We start from the raw sequence: 16,400 nt of genomic DNA, 5'->3' as shown, positions 1-16,400 counted from the left end.
AAAAAAAAAAAAAAAAAGAAAAAGAAAAATTAAGAATATTCTAAGTGACAAAGTGAAGGCATCAGAAGCTGCTCTGGTAATGAGAATTTCTGCCACTTCCCCACAGAGAGCCCTGTGCAAGGACCCAACCCATGTGGCTGGGGTCTGAAGAATCACTTTTGCTCCCATCTCAGCAACAGCATCTCAGAAACCAGAAAGACTCATCCCTTAATCTTACATTCCTAAGCACCTCACCCATAAGACACAGCAACACACCCATGTCACTCCCTGTCTCTTACCTCCAGCCACTGTACTGGCACCAAACCTGGGGTCCTAACAATGACATGGGACAGCCTCATGCTCCCCAGCACCCGTGAAACCAAGGGAGCCTTGGTGCTTCCTGGCAGGTCTGAGCGGGGCGGGGGGGCGGTGCGGAGAGGCCTAGCACACAGGCCATTGCTAGATCCAGGGGACTGCCCTGCAGCTGGGGACCCTGAGGTGAGGCCATTTTGGCACACAGGCAGAAGACACAGAAGTAGTGGCAGCTAGAAGGACAATGGGCAAAGCCAAGCACCAGAAACAAAGTGTCACATCACAAGACGTCCACAGCATCCCTAGATCCTTACACACACACACAACAGTGACTCCCAGAAACACACCTAAGTGCTTGTGCCAGAGTGAACACACGCCTGCTCAGACATCTACCTGGGCCTGTTTGCACAAATCCTCTCTCCTTCGAGACATTCCTCTCTTCTTCCAGACACACTGTCTCCTTGCACACATTCAGATGTCTGCTCAGAAGCCCAGAAAACACCATCTCCAGGTCCCTGGGCCTGGCTCACCCCTCCTCCTCCCCTAACTGCCCTGGCGGGTGCTCTACCAGCAGATCCAGATCCGCCTCAGAGGCACTGCTGGGGCCTCTCCAGTGCTGGTGCCCCCGCGCCCCCTATGGCTGGTTGCCTTTGCTCCACACAGCACTTCGAGGCCCAGCAGTCACACCCACCCACGCCATCATACACAGCCCCTGCCAGCGGGTCCAAGCCTTTCCCCATTCTGTTGACATCTGTGTATTTTCCGGCCTCTTGTAATTATCCCCTCTAAGCTGTATCACGTTGTCTCCCAACACAAACATTGGCGTCACACCGTGTCCCATGCAGAGTCCTCAGCTCTGGCCACTCTCCTCACACCCAGATCCCTCTCACCCAGGTTCAGCAGCCCCCACAGGGGCCTTGGGCCTCACCTTGCAGCTGTTTGAAGCGTCCTTCCAGCACACTGGCATACTGAGCAGGGTTGATGAAAGCAGCTGGTGAGAGCAGGAGGCCCCCGGGATTCTGGGCCCCTTCCACAGCCTCATAATAAAATTCGCTGGCCCCGTGCAGGCCGTTCCCATGCACCCTGCTCACTCCGTTCCCATGCACCCTGCTCACTCCGTTCCCATTCATGCTGCCAGCTGCTGGCTACAGAACCCAGGGCCCAGAGTCCATGCTCCCTGCCGGCAGAGGGCCAGTTTCTGTTCCCCAGTGGGACCTCAGGCTGGAGTCCAGGGTCAGAATTTGGGAATGGTGGGAATTTCAAGGAGTTGCAAAAAGAGTTACGGGATGTCCCAAGCTCCTGAGACAGTGAGTGGGGCACACCTGGCTGTGGCGAGAGGAGACGGGAGGCAGCTCCAGACAAACAGGTTGGACGGTGTTGGGGAGGGGAGGGAGGCGGAGCGTGGCCAGCGTGGGCGGGGCCAGGCCCTGCGGGGCGGCAGCGGAGGGCATTGGAGTGCCTCCGACACCCACCCATCAAGCCCCAAGTTACTTAAGAATATACAAGACCCACGAGGGGCCCCCCAGTACAAACTCCTGTTTCCCAAAGGTTTGCAGGTATGTTGAGGGCAACCTCACTCTGGCAGACTGGGAGGTTATTCTCCAGAACCTGTGGGCTTTGAGTCCCAGCTCAGAAACAGACAAAGAGAAATCTGGAAACGAGGAGATCCTTGAAGAGGAAAAGCCAGGCACTGTGTGAGGCATTTTCTTTCACTCCCTCGCCTGTGAAATGGGCACTGTTACCATCCTTTCCACTTGTTTATCACTACCTCCAGTGCCAGCCCCTGCCCTGCCCTCCAGTCCACCAGGGCCCTCCTCTACCAGGCCATCCTGGCCCCCAGACACCCTGCTGCTAGGCACATCTGCCAGGTGCCGTTCTACCTCACCCTGGGCTTCAGCGCTTGTCATGTGCAGCCTACACTTGCTCTTCCCCATTTTCATTCATTCAGTGTTTATTTGATACCTACTGGTTGGAGGCACAGTGCTAGGCAAAGCCCATGCAGAGCTGCCTCTTCGAGAGCCCAGTTTAGTGGTGGAGATAAACACCCAATGAGAGCACGAGGTGGCACAGATGTGTGCACAGACCTGGTGACAGTCCTGGGTGGCACGTGTTATATGCAACCAGACAAGGTGACAGTCCTGGGTAGCACGTGTTATATGCAACCAGACACGGTGACAGTCGTGGGTGGCATGTGCCCCATGTACACAGGCATGGTGACAGTCGTGGGTGGCATGTGTCCCATGTACACAGGCCTGGTGACAGTCCTGGGTGGCATGTGTCCCATGCACACAGGCATGGTGACAGTCCTGGGTGGCATGTGTCCCATGTACACAGGCATGGTGACAGTCCTGGGAGGCATGTGTCCTGTGCCCAGGCATGATGATAATCCCAGGTGGCACTTGTCACATGTGCAGACATGATGGGTGGCACATGTTGTACACACATAGGCATCATGACAGTTCTAGAGGCTATGAATCCAAAACCAGGGTGCCAGGAACACTTCCTCCAAAGACATGACATTCTCCACAACCCACACCTTCTGTCTTCTCTGATCTATAGACACACTGAAAGGAGTGTTTCACAGCTGGCCTGAAGACCCAACCAGAAGGACAGAGAGGCCCAGGAAAAAATGAGAAAGGGTCTGGGGAAGCTATGGCTGCCACAAGGGGGTCCTCAGACTGGTGCTGAGCTGGCTCAAAAGAATCACTTGGGGAGCTTTTGAAAAATCCTGAGTTCTGGACCAAGATTCTAACTCACTGTGTCTAGGGAGGGGCTTGGAAACCTGTATTTGTGAAAAACATCCCCAGGTGATCCTGTAAAACATGTGGGCAGATTTGGGAACCTCCCCCTTTGAGTCTCTCCTCTTGTAGGGACCAACCCCATCGCCATTGGGAGCACCACTTCTCGGTGAGAGTAGGTGGGGCCTCTCAGACTGGGCTTGGCTGGGCTGGGTGGCCGGGAGGTTAATAGCAATGACAAGGGTGGGATGGAGGAGGAAGCCAGACGGGGTGGGTGGCCTTGGGGTGTGTGCGTGACTCAGCCCCACGCCAGCCACTGGTGGTGTCAGGTGGCAGCCGCACTCTTGTTGCCATGACAACTCCTCCCCCGGAAGACAGGGAGGCCGTCGGACGGGTTTCTGCTCAGAGCAGGACAGCCCAGGCCCCAGGCCCTAGGCCGAAGGGAAGGGTAGGGGCCAAGGCAGGCAGTGAGCACACCTGGGAGAAAAGGCAGCAGCTGCGGAACAGCAGCCGGTGGAGGGAACCTGCTTCAGGGAACATGCAGATGAAATAATGGGAGTAACAGGCGGCAGGTGGAAGGAACAGGTGGGGAAGGAGAGGAGGGATAATAGGCTGGGAACAGGTGTGGGAAATGACAGTGGAAATCAAGGAAGACATAACAAGGGCATGAAAGGTAAGGGAGAGGTGGGCGGAGACAGGAGTGGCAAGAGTGAGAGTGCAGAAAAATGAAGGGACATGACCCGGGGGCTGAGGCCAGAGATGGAAGCTGTTTTAGTCAGCTCCGCCAGTACAGGAGTCAGTGTAGCGTCTCTATGCTTGCAGGGAGGGGCTGAGGAAGGTTCTGAATGGCAGGAAGGCTGTTCTTGAGGCTGGATTTGGGGACCGGGGACTTGATAGGGTGCTCTGGGTCTCTCGCTTAGAAAGAAAAGTCAGTCTTCCCATAAAGTTAAAGAGCTCTTCATAACAAGCTGACAGAGCCTCCTCCAGCATCCCCACCACCCCGGCCGTCCCCTAACCTCACCTGCCAGGGCCTTAATGCGTGACCTCTCAAAGAGGCGGGCCGAGCTGCTGTCATTGTCCCAGTCCGAGTCAGGAAGGTCCCAGCGGTTGTTGATGTCACTGTACTGGCCCTGGATCTCCAAGCTGTCAAAGTCTGTGGGTGACAGAGTGCTGCTCATGGTGGTAGGTGGCTTCCTGCTCCTGCAAGGAGAATGTGGCTGGTGAGGGGTGTCCAGGGACCACTAAGCCCTCCCCCCACCACCAGATCCTTCTGTTTTCCTGCCCTACCTGTGCCCTGCTCTCCTTGTGGCCAGAGGCTGTGGTTGGTTGCCTGGTGGAAATCAGCCCCCAGGGGGAGAGGGGAAGACATTGGAGAAGCCTGGGGACAGGAATGCCTCAGAGGCACAGAAAGTGAAGCAGGAAGGAAGCTCGGAGCAATGCAGTGGGCAGGAAAGGATCCAAGGGCCTCAGGCCAGAGAGGGAGAGGTTGGGGGAGTGCTGAAAGGGGTGACGGGCTTTAGTGTTTCAGACAGCAGTGTGCAGCCCAGGGTAATGCAGGCAGCACATATGAGGCCCCTTGGGCAATAATGACCAGTACAAACTGTCCCGAGTCCCTGATCAGCCCAAGATGGCCTCCTATACCATGTAGGCAATTTGAAATGAAAAGACCCAGATTCTGCTCTTGAGCTAAGAGAAAGCTATGATACACCAGTAAGACTGATGCACTGTTTGGCAAGTATGGATACACCAGGAAGATTGAGGCACTGTTTGGCAAGTGCCCAGGAGTTCAGAGGAGGACATAGTACGGTACTCTCCCCTTTGTTTCCTTTGGTTTGCCAGAGAGAATGTCAGTAATAATAAATGTCGGCAGTGACATGTGCCTGCCATTGACATGCATCATCCCACCATAACTTCCTATGGGGTGAGAGCCCACTGTCGTCTCTGTTTTACAGATGAGGAAGTGGCACAAAAGACATTAAGCTGGCCAGGCGCACTGGCTCATGCCTGTAATCCCAGCACTTTGGGAGGCTGGGACAGGAGAATCGCTTGAACCCGGGAGGCAGAGGCTGCAGTGAGTTAAGATTGTGCCACTCCACTCCAGCCTGAGAGAGACAGAGTGAGACTCCACCTCGGAAAAAAAGAAAAAGACATTAAGTTACTGAGGTCACACAGCTGGAAGGAACAGTGCTGGGTTTTGAAAAGTTCTTTTTGACTCTGGGAGACATGTTCTTAATTGCAGCCTCTTGGACAGAGAACATACACCATTCGCTCAACCATCCTGGAGGCCTTTAGTACTCATCCCATGGCTCCCGTCTAGGGCCCAGGCTGGGGAAATGTGGACCACGCAGGCTCACCAGCACCAGCACTACTTCCGGCTCTAACTTACGCAAACACACTCTGTCCTCAAAACTAACAAATGAGGTTCAGAATAGCTGCTGTGGATTAAAAAAAAAAAAAAAAAAAATCCTCTACTGTCCAAAGTTCTTGTGTAATTCAGCATTCAGCAGCCATTCAAGAGAGAGAGGAGGGGACTGGGTCTGTAACTTTGACAAAACCCCCAATTCTACATTTCTTCCCAGCCCGACTTCCTAGAACCAGGGCTGCAGTCTTGGCAGTCTCTGGTTCTGGAAAGGAAGGAGGTATGGAGAAAAGTGAAGTGATGGGTTGGTTGGTGAGACTCAGGTAGGTGGTGAGACCCATGGGCACACAAAGGCAGAACTTGGCTTCCATCATTAACTGGTTCCATGAAGCTGAACCTGACCTGCTTGAAGTCCAGGGTTGTGTGCCCCTCCCCTTTCTCCTAAAGAGAAAATGTGTGCAAGGATTTTTCTTGGGAGGAGCATTAATGAGCTGCAAGGGAGCTAAGGTCTAAGGTTTGTAGATTTGGCCTTTAATTCCCTGTAGAAGGAAAGGGAGCTTAATTTCTACTAACCCTGGGACTCTTCTCATTCAAAATCCACCATTTCTCCCCACAGATTCTCTGGATTTGTTCTGTAAATATTTATATAAAAATACATTCTAGGGCAGAGTTGAATCACCCTGAGCAAAGAGTGCTGCGGGCAAGGCATGACCTGAACTAGTCATCTAATACTCTCAGCTGCTAGATGGGAAAGTAGTCCACACCTCAGGACCAAGTCTAATTCCATTTCCTCAGATTAGTGCTTCCTAACCGGCAGCCACACTTACGCTCAGCTCTGAGATGGATATTGCCAGCACACAAACTCTTCCTGCACAGACCTGCCCACAAAAACGCCTACACCTAAGTCCCGCCCTGCTCCCACTTCGGTTTCCATGACCCCTTTTTCTTTTACCAGGAGTCACAAACTTACCAAGGCTAGCCCCCAGGAGTGTTTTGCTGGGCCAATAAGCTATTTTTAAATGACTGACTTTTTGGCCAGGTGCGGAGGCTCACGTCTGTAATCCCAGTACTTTGGAAGGTCAAGGCGGGTGGATCACCTGAGGTCAAGAGTTCGTGAGCAGCCTGACCAATAAGGCAAAACGTTGTTTCTATTAAAAATACAAAAAATCAGCTGGGCATGGTAGCAGGTTCTTGTTGTCCCAGTTACTCAAGAGGCTGAGACAGGCAAATTGCTTGAACCTGGGAGAAGGAGGCTGCAGTGAGCTGAGATTGCGCCACTGCACTCCAGCCTGGGCCACAGAGTGAAACTTANAGTTCGTGAGCAGCCTGACCAATAAGGCAAAACGTTGTTTCTATTAAAAATACAAAAAATCAGCTGGGCATGGTAGCAGGTTCTTGTTGTCCCAGCTACTCAGGAGGCTGAGGCAGGAAAATTGCTTGAACCCAGGAGGCGGAGGTTGCAGTGAGCTGAGATTGCGCCACCACACTCCAGCCTGGGCCACAGAGTGAAACTTATCTCAAAAAAAAAAAAAAAAAGACTGATTTTGGATTCCTTATGTGGGTCTGCACTATCTCTCTACAGGCCCAGCCACTTCACTTATCTATGTTACCTGCCTGGCCCTAAATGCTGAGGTTTGCACACCCTGCCTCCTATCTTTGTATTTCACAAAGAGCAGAAACTCAAAGAAGCTAACCATCTGACCCTGTCTCCAAACTACAGTATCTCTGAGGCCCCTGTAAGCTGCACAGAACCTAAACATGACTGCTTTGGCTTATTTTTGGGGATCCAACTTGGTCCTCCTAAGGGAAGGGGGAGACAACCCTGGCCTTCAAGCAGGTCAGGTTCAGCTTCATGGAACCAGTGAATGATGCAAGCCAGGTTCTGCCTTCCTATGCCCATGGGCACACACCTCCCTACCAACCCAAGCCTCACCACCCATCACTTCTCTCTTCTCCATACCTCCTTCCTTTCCACAACCAGAAACTACCAAGACCACAGCTCTGGTCCTAGGAAGTAGGGCTCAGGAGAAATGCAGAATTGGGGGTTTTGTTAAAGTTACAAAGGGGTCTAATTGGGGGCAAGACCCTCCAGGGAAGTCCAACTGTTAGAATGTCTCTATGGATTCCTATCATTAGCAGGAGAAAGTATGGAGCTAGAACCTCCCCTTCCCCCAAATAAAAACTCAGCCACTTAAATGCTCCTCTCCCCAAACTGAGTTTGAAGCATACATGCAGTGTGTCCTGAGTTTCCAGAATGCCGTGATATGTATAAGGAACCAAGCTGGCACTGGTGTCCTTAGATCTCAGATCCCTACAGGGCCACCATGTTGAGACTCCAGGGGGTTTGTTCCCACGGCCTTCCATGTGAATGGGGCTCTCTGACATTGTTCAGCATGTGGCTCTGAGACTCTGCTATCTCTGTGTCTCTAGGTCTTGGTTTCCGAGCATTCTGGCTCTGCAGCTCCCTGGCCTTTTGGACAATATGCTGTGTTCTCAGCTTGTGTCCCCTGCAGCCATCTCTAGATTCCCACTGATTTCTATTTGTGTGTCTCCTGCTCAGATCCAGCGCTGGTTTCTTGCCACTGAGTAGATCATTCCTCACCTATGACCTGGGTCTCCATGCTCACACTTCCTCAGTCTGCCAGCAGCCCCCAGCTTCATGACCCCCTGCCTCTCTTGAAGCCAGAGAATCCTCAATTGTCCTCTGTTCCTCGGATTCCTGAAGTCTGGCAATAGGGCAGTGCAGTAGCTAATCCAGATTACAGTCTCATCATACCTTATTCTTAGCCATTGACCTCAAGGCCAGGCCCAAGTAGCTTACACCGTTAGTGCTAGAATAATGCCAACTCCTGCCAGCTGCAGGCTTGGGGTCCTGCTGGAATCGACGCCAGGCGCTGCTGGAGGCCGACTGGGCCCACGCGTGCTGATCCTCCCAGGCAGCTTTCCTCTCTTTCAGCTGACATGTTAAGCTAGAAATCCTATACCCTGGGCTAGAGGCTGTCTTGTACCCAAATTCCTCCTCTCACCACATCCTGCTCCTGATGAATTCTTTCTCTTCCCTCAGAGATGATCATTCCCTCCTCTGTGCTCCCGGGGCACCTCGGCATGCATCTAGTATTGTACTTATCACATCGCATTACCATTACTTGTTTACATGTCTCTCTGCCCGCTCCACATTTAACTCATGAGGACAAGGGCTGTCTCACTTCTTTTGGTGTTTTTCCAGACTCAGTACAATAGATATTCAATCAAGAGATACTGAATGACTTGACTATAATTCAGTTTTGGGGCCATCGAATTAATGTCTTTCTTAGGACTAGAGAGAAGCTCAAGGAAAGAATGAACATGGGATGGGAGAAGACCAGCTCCTCGGCTGGAGTACTTTCAGGGTTAAGTGGAACAGCACAAGACCAGGGATTCTCAAACCTCCATGAATCACAACAACCTGGAGGACTGTTAAATCACTGGTCGCTCCCCCACCCCCTAGTTTCTGATTCAGTAGTTCTGGGGTGGTGCCTGGGAATGTGCATTTCTAACCTGTTTCTGGTCAGAAATCCACATTCTAAACACCGCAGCTACTGGTCTGGGGACCACACTGTGAGGGCCACCCTTGTCCAGAGATGAGAAGCAGCTGGAAGTGGTTAGAAGAGCCATGAGGACTAAGAAGACACAAAGTTTCAGGGGTGAATGTGACCCAGGGTTAGCTTCGAGGTCAGGCCTTACCCCATACTAAACTCAAATGTCACTTCCCCTTGGGAGCTCAGGCCATGAGAGAGGAAGATGAAGATGGAGTAGGTGCCAGAGCTATTGAAAGAAACAGTGCTGATGCCCCAACAGCGAACCGCAGATGTCCGAGCCGGCGCTAAAGAAGTCATGAGAAGGCAGAGTTGAATAAATGACAGCGAGATGAATAATAGATTAGAAGAAATGGGGACTTTGGCAAAGTAAAAATCTTATTTGCTTCTAAGTATAAATGGGTGGACTAGCAGAGAGAGAAAAGGAAAAAAGAAGTCACAAATCAGCTCAGGGCTCCCAGGAAAGCAAGAGAAAGGGGCCCAGGGCAGAGAACCGGAGAAGGCAGGAAGAGGAAAACCCCCACCCACCTCCCAGACTGTGTTCCTGATCAATTCCCTCGGAGGAATTTAGGAACTGGGCTGAACTTTTATTTTCTCCTTTGGAATCCTCCAGTTATGGCAGATTCATTCAAATATTCAAATTCTTCACTCCCTTGCCACCTCCCTTCCCCAAGCCTGGGGTCACATCAGTTTCTCTAAGGGAAGAATCTAAACTCCATCCTTCGCCCTTCTGAATATGCCAAGAGTTTGTCCCACACCTCAAGCTAAAACGCATATTTGGAACTCACTCTGCCCTCTTCACCTTCAAGGAAAACTGGTTTGTGGCTACCTCTGCCCATGCCTGAAACCTCCGGGCTCTCCAGCGTTGGAACTGTGGCTGCTCCGAGAGGGAGAGGGCAGACGAGAAACAACTCTGGCAGACGTGTAGCAGGTTAAGACCGGGGCAAGCCTGCAGCTCACACAAGCATGCAATGTCCTCGGGTCAATGGGGTAAAGTTCCGAGCCGAGTGGAAGGTAAATCACGACTGTGGCGCCGGAGCTGGAACACTCCCGCGGGCAGGCCTTGCCGGGTAGTTCCGTGTGGGGCGGACTGCACGGCCCATCAGCGTCCCAGCCACAGAAACGCCGCACGCGGCCGCTCCCCCACCCCACGAAGCGTCTGCGTTCTCCCCGGGCCAGTTCCGGCCACCACAGGCAACCGCGTGCCCCTCTCCCACACACTGAGGGGGAACAGAAGGGAGAGCGTGGAGCCAGCTGCCAAAGAGGCGAGGAGGAGCCCACGCAGCTCTCGGGAGGAGGGAGCCGGGCGCCCGCAGTAGCCGGGCAAGGTGGCCGAGCGCGCCCCCAGCACCTGACCCGGCGCCGGCCCGTCCTCCTCGCAGCCCAGGCGACGCGAGCGACTGGCACTGTCAGACCCGCTCCCAGCCTGGCCGCGAACGCGTCCGTCAGCCCCAGCTGTTCCAGACTCTTCTCCCCGCTCCAGAGACGCCCGAGTCCCCCGGCCTCGGCCCCCACCGCCCTCACCCCGGTACCTGTGCCTGGCTGGCACGGAACCCTCTCCGTCCCGTCCCCGCCTGCTCCCGCCCCGGCTCACCCCGGCCGCTGGGACCCGACCCCGACCCCGACCCCGACCCCGCCGCCCGCACGCGGCCGCACAAAAAGCGCCGCCCCGCGGGCTGGGACAAAGCGGGCGGGGGCGCCGGCACCTACCTCAGCGCGGAGCGTGGGTGCGGCGGGCGGGGGCGCACCGGTGGTTGCCGCGCCCGCAGCCCGACTGCGAGGGGCGTTTGCTGGCAGTGGCCGGGCGCACGGCGGATGGCGGGCGGGCGCTGTCACGGGGCGCGGGCGGCGCGGGGGGCGCGCGGGGCGAGCGGCGGCGGCGGCGGCGGCGGCGGCGGCGGCGCGCGGGCGCGAGCGGCGGGACTGCGGCGCCGCGGAAGGAGGACAATAGCCTCCCCCTGCCGCAGGCCGCCGGCTCCCGCGGGAGGCCCCGGACCATCTGGAGCCGGCAGCCCCGCGGGGCTCGGGGAGGGGCCCAAGTCGCCCCTTCCCCTCCCGGCGCCATGGCAACCACGGCCCCTCGTGGTGCTCCCCCTCGCTCCCGGCCCGGGGTCGCTGACCTGCCCCGGGGCGAACGCGGCTGCAACTCCGAGGCCGGCTACCGACCCCCAGCCACCTTCCGTGCGGGTTCCCCCAAAACCCTGCCTTCTGGTCCTCGCTGGCCCCGGGTCCCCACCACAGCTTATAGGGCTTGGTCTCCCCAGTGCGGACAACTCACCTTTGTCCCTATTCTGCTTTTCCTCTAAAATCCGTATCCCTGAGACACGCGATCCTTCCTCTAGTGATACCGCCAACGAGGTTTCCCGAGATCCAGCCTCTTTTCCCCTTTTCAAGATTTCCTCTCCGGGCACCTCCAGTCCGTCTCCCCTAAGCATTCCTCTCACCGGTCCCCTTGCTCTCGCGTCCTCCTTCAGGCAGCTGGGCCGGCTCTCCCTCCCAGAACATCTCCATGGCACAGTGGAGATTCGCCTTCTGCGGATCAGATGCTCGGAACAGGCATCTCAGCGCTTCTCAGCTCCTCTCATTTATCAACCGGGAGAATTCCGGCCTAGTCACCGTCTTGAGGGGGGTGGGGGTGGGGGCGGACATTTCTAGGCCTGACACGCTGGGTTTCTCCTTGGTTTGTTAGCGTCTGAGTAGTCTAAGGTCTAAGGTCCTTAACCAAGGTGAACTGCTTGCTGCCTTCTTAGGAGAGGAAGGGATTATGCCCAAATCATGACAAACTCACAGAGTGCCAGGTGGGTGCTAAAAGCGCATCATCTCATGTGACACTCCCACCCCCACTCCAGCTCTGAGAAGTAGGTGCTGTTTTTCCAGATTAGAAAACTCAGCTCAGAGATGAACCAGTGGTAACAGAGTAGGCTTTGTACAGAGCGGTCAGGTTATGTACTGCCCCTGAAGATGTGGGCTCGTTTCTATCCAGGGAATGCCTGAAATGGGCAAGTAAGGGCACTCAAAGAATGGGTTTTGAATGAATTATTGGACTGAAGTTTTTTTTCTATTTATTGCAGTTTTTATAATAGCTTTATGGGTAATTTAGGATTTTGCTCCTTTCTGAAAAGGTATGCATACTGAAACAAATATATGCAATTGAAGTACTTTCCAGATATGGTTTTGACAACCCTAACTAGTAGTGTCATCTCATCTAGCTTGCCTTGGTTTTCCTAGTCTATAAAATGGGTTGGGAGGAGGGTTGGAGAGTTGCAATGAAAGATTACTTTAAAGTTCTCTCCTAGCTCTGATACCTGTGCTTCTACCACGAAACTGGAACTTGGCCTTCTGGTGTGTACCTCACAGTTAGCTGCACTTGAGGCTGTTATTATTATTTTGAGATGGAGTCTTGCTCTCTCCCAGGCTGGACTGCAGTGGCACAGTCTCGGCTCACTGCAACCTCTGCCTCAGCCTCCCTGGTAGCTGGGATTACAGGTGCACGCCACTATCCCTGGCTAATTTTTGTATTTTTCTTTCCGAGCCAAGTGGAAGGTAAATCATGACTGATTTAGACGGGGTTTTGCCACGTTAGCTAGGCTGGTCTTGAACTCCTGACCTCAGGTGATCCGCCCACCTCAGCCTCCCAAAATGCTAGGATTACAGGGATGAGCCCCCAAGCCTGGCCTGAGGCTATTTATTATTATTATTATTAATTAATTAATTTATTTTTTTTTTGAGACAGAGTTTCACTCACGTTACCCAGGCTGGAGTGCAATGGCACGATCTCGACTCACCGCAACCTCCGCCTCCCGGGTTCAGGCAATTCTCCTGCCTCAGCCTCCTGAGTAGCTGGGATTACAGGCACGCACCACCATGCCCAGCTAATTTTTTATATTTTTAGTAGAGACGGGGTTTCACCATGTTGACCAGGATGGTCTCGATCTCTTGACCTTGTGATCCACCCGCCTCGGCCTCCCAAAGTGCTGGGATTACAGGCTTGAGCCACCGCGCCCGGCCCTATTATTATTATTTTTAATAGCCACTTTTTCAGGCAGTGCATTAAAGAAACAAGGGCATAAGCTGCAACTCTTCCCAGAAGTAGGAATACGTGGTTCAGGGGGAAGGAGGCACCAACCTGTGCATGACTGTCATCAGGGAGACTTGGTCGGGACATTAAAGCCGATGGGATGAGAATCAGCTGCCCTGCCAAAGGAACTGGAATCACCAAGCTGCTGCTGCTGCACTGGTTATGGGAACTGAGGGTCTCAATGACAGTCTATAATATTGTGACCCAATTAGAAGTCAAGGATATTAAACATTATGATTAGCAAAATAATATCTTTTGTAGAGTTATTTCCTATTTTCAGCATTTCATAATCCTTCAAGAAACCTTGTAAGATAAACATTCTAATTCTTATCCTATTGATGAGCAGTCCGATGTTCAGACACCTAAGTGAATGTACAAGTTCACAGAATTAGTTCATGGTAGAAACTCCAGGTCTTCGAATTCCCAATATGTTCTTTCCTCTCTGCTAGACAGGGAGTATAGCAGAATGGTTAAAAGCATTCATTTTGGAGTCATACTCCTTGGGTTTAAAACTCCTTGGGTTTTGCCACCCACTCACCGTATGACCTTGGGCAAGTTACTCACCTCCCTAGGATTCAGTTTCCATACATGTAAAGTGGTATCATAATGTGGGGAACATCAAATGAGTTATTGCAGGTATAGAAACAGTGCCCAGCACATAGGAAGCATGTAACCAGTGTCAGCCATTATGATTTTACTGTATTATTTCCCATACTGTTTCCCAGTTTGGAGAGGAAGCATGCTCAATAAAGAGAACAGTGAGATTGCCTATCTCAGCTCTGTGACTGGGTTGCTTTGGAAACTTGTTATTTTGCTCTGTAGTGAACCAGTGCAGTCAATAACGAAGAAAACATCTGCTTCCTTCTTACTTGAGTTGCAAGAACAAATGGAATGATGTCCACCAAGTTTGTTGAGCTTCTCAGAGAATCTACATTTGCTGCTTACATTACCAAGATTCATGGAAAGGTCTTGGCTCTGCCCACCAAACATACATATGTAGCTGAATTATCAGCTCTTATTTCTATACCAGGGAAGAGTTGTCCCTCCTTCCACCTAAGACAGATTGGATTCTTCTGGCTCCTATGCTAAGTCTCATCCCCTCCTGCAGGTTCATGGCCCTCACTCCTACTGGGCTTTCTCTCTGCTGGCTCCTTTCCATCCGCATTTAAACATGCTCAAGCATTTGCCAGCTTAAAAAAATAATCAAGAAACCCTGATTCACTCCATGCATTCCCCTTGCCCTGTATGTTCACAGTCTTCCTGAGTCATTTGCACTCATTGGCTTCACTTCCTCGCCCCTGTTCAATCAAATATTTATGCAAAAACTATACGGCTTATTATATGCTAGGCACTGTGCTGGGATCTGGGGATATAATGAGGAGTAAAATGGATACAGTCTGTATTCTCCTGAAGGAGCCACTGGTGGGATTGACAGACATTAATAAAATAACCCATCAGATATATAACCACAAAGTATAATGAGTGTTATGAAGGAAAAATTCAGGATGCTAAGAGAGAATTGAACAGAGTCATAACCTCAGATCACTTGAGATGAGATCTGAAATATGAGAAGCATTAACTAGACAGAGAATGGGGAATAATAATAGCTGTTGCTAACATTAATATGGAACTGTATTTCTAATACTTTACAAATATCATTTCATTTAATCCTTTATAATTCTGAGAGATAAGTGTTAACCCCATTTCACAGATGAGGAAATGGGGACATTGAGAGATTAAGTACCTTACCCAGGGTCATCAAACCAGGCAAGGGTAGAGCTGGGATTTTAACCCAATCTGACCGTTGAACTCATATTCTTAGCCACGGAGTGTACGGCTAACAGGCCTGATGTTGCAGGACACATGGTGTATACATAAGAAATGGAGAAAAGAGGCTGGGCACAGTGGCTCACGTCTGTAATCCCAGCACTTTGGAAGGCTGAGGCGGGAGGATCACCTAAGGTCAGGAGTTCGAGACTAGCCTGGCCAATACGGTGAAACCCCATCTCTACTAAAAATACAAAAATTAGCTGGGCGTGGTGGCAGACACCCGTAATCCCAGCTACTCAGGTGGCTGAGGCAGAATTGCTTGAGCCCAGGAAGTGGAGGCTGCAGTGAGCTGAGATCGTGCCACTGTACTCCAGCCTGGGTGACAGAGCGAGACTGTCTCAAAAAACAAAGCAATCAAAACCAAACAAAAGAAATGGAGAAAAGACCAGGGTGCAGGAAAAATAGAGGGGAAGAGGGAATGTGTAGAGAATTCTGACTGGGGAGATAGGCAAAGGCTAGGTCATGTAGAGCTTTTTATGTCATTTAAATAATTTGATTTTCACCTTTGGAGGCCTGGGAGCCTATTGAAAGGTTGAAATAAGGAAGTGATAGGATCAACTTTGTATTTTAAAAAGATTACTCTAGCTGCTATGGAGAGGTGCAAAGATTGGTGTGAGAAACCAGTTAGGAGGCTACCACTGTGGGTAGGGTGAGAGAGAAGACGGTAGCTTGAACTTAGATGCTGGCAGTAGAGATAGAGTGCACAAGTAGAAAGAATTGACCAGATGTGGTGATGGGCTAGATATAGGGGTGGTGGTGAGGAAAAAGGGTTAGTCAAGGATGGGTTGTGCAACTGGAATAATGGAGCTACTCTTTGCTGAGAAGAAAAATACTATAGGGAGACCAGGTTTGGGTGGAGCGATTGTTGGTTTTGAAACCTGGGTTTGAGATATCTTTGAACCAATCAAGTGGAGATATTGAGTAGTCAATTGTATATGGGCGTAGACTTTAAAGGGATGGTCTGGACTTAAGATATACATTTGGAAGACATCAGTGTAGTGATAGATGGTAATTGAAGGGGATAGATGAGCACTGATACAATTGACTTAATCCAATGCAATAGAACTTCCACTCTAAAGCTGCTTTCAACAAGGTTGTCAATAATCCCATTGGAAAATTCAGCTGTTAGTTTCCAATTGCTCTCTTCTCCTCTTGGCAGCAATTGACTCTAATTATGCCCTGCTTCTTGAAATTTTCTTCCTTTGGCATGGGGTTGCCATTCTCTTGGTTTTCCTTCAACCCCTGTGGTCCCTTCTTCTCTGTTTCTTTTGTGGGTTCCTTTTCTGCCTGTCACTTAATTTTGTTGTTGATGGTGGTGTTTTGTCTAGGCCTTTCCTTATTCTCTACACACCTCCTGGGCCATCTTATCTACTATGCAGTTAGAGTAGTCTTTTTTTTTTTTTTTTTTTTTTGACGGAGTTTCACTCATGTTTCCCACGCTGGAGTGCAATGGCGCGATCTCGGCTCACCGCAACCTCCGCCTCCTGGGTTCAGGCAATTCTCCTGCCTCAGCCTCCTGAGTAGCTGGG

The 16,400-nt window shown here is 51.6% G+C and overlaps 1 protein-coding gene across 4 annotated transcripts in view; it reads right to left on the bottom strand.

Moving 5' to 3' along the window:
• SPTBN2 (spectrin beta, non-erythrocytic 2) overlaps positions 1-11,791 on the bottom strand; it is a 44,718-nt gene extending 32,927 nt beyond the window's left edge. The window contains exons 1-2 of one of the 4 annotated variants that reach the window (XM_017537030.2): positions 11,242-11,791; positions 4,051-4,229 (exon numbers count right to left, since the gene is read on the bottom strand). In XM_017537030.2, the coding sequence (XP_017392519.1) occupies positions 4,051-4,207 (157 nt within the window). In that variant the 5' untranslated portion in view covers positions 4,208-4,229; positions 11,242-11,791. Of the gene's footprint in view, positions 1-1,219; positions 1,618-4,050; positions 4,230-4,316; positions 4,403-10,673; positions 10,792-11,241 lie in introns of those variants that run through there. The other 3 variants (XM_017537031.2, XM_037741565.1, XM_017537029.2) reach the window with 3 other exon arrangements.
• Between the last annotated feature and the right edge of the window lie 4,609 nt (positions 11,792-16,400).

Source organism: Cebus imitator, unplaced genomic scaffold (genome assembly GCF_001604975.1).
Source record: "Cebus imitator isolate Cc_AM_T3 unplaced genomic scaffold, Cebus_imitator-1.0 Scaffold102, whole genome shotgun sequence".
Classification (NCBI taxonomy): domain Eukaryota; kingdom Metazoa; phylum Chordata; class Mammalia; order Primates; family Cebidae; genus Cebus; species Cebus imitator.
Note: the sequence above shows the minus strand (reverse complement) of the source record. Positions and strands in the feature narration are given on the sequence as shown.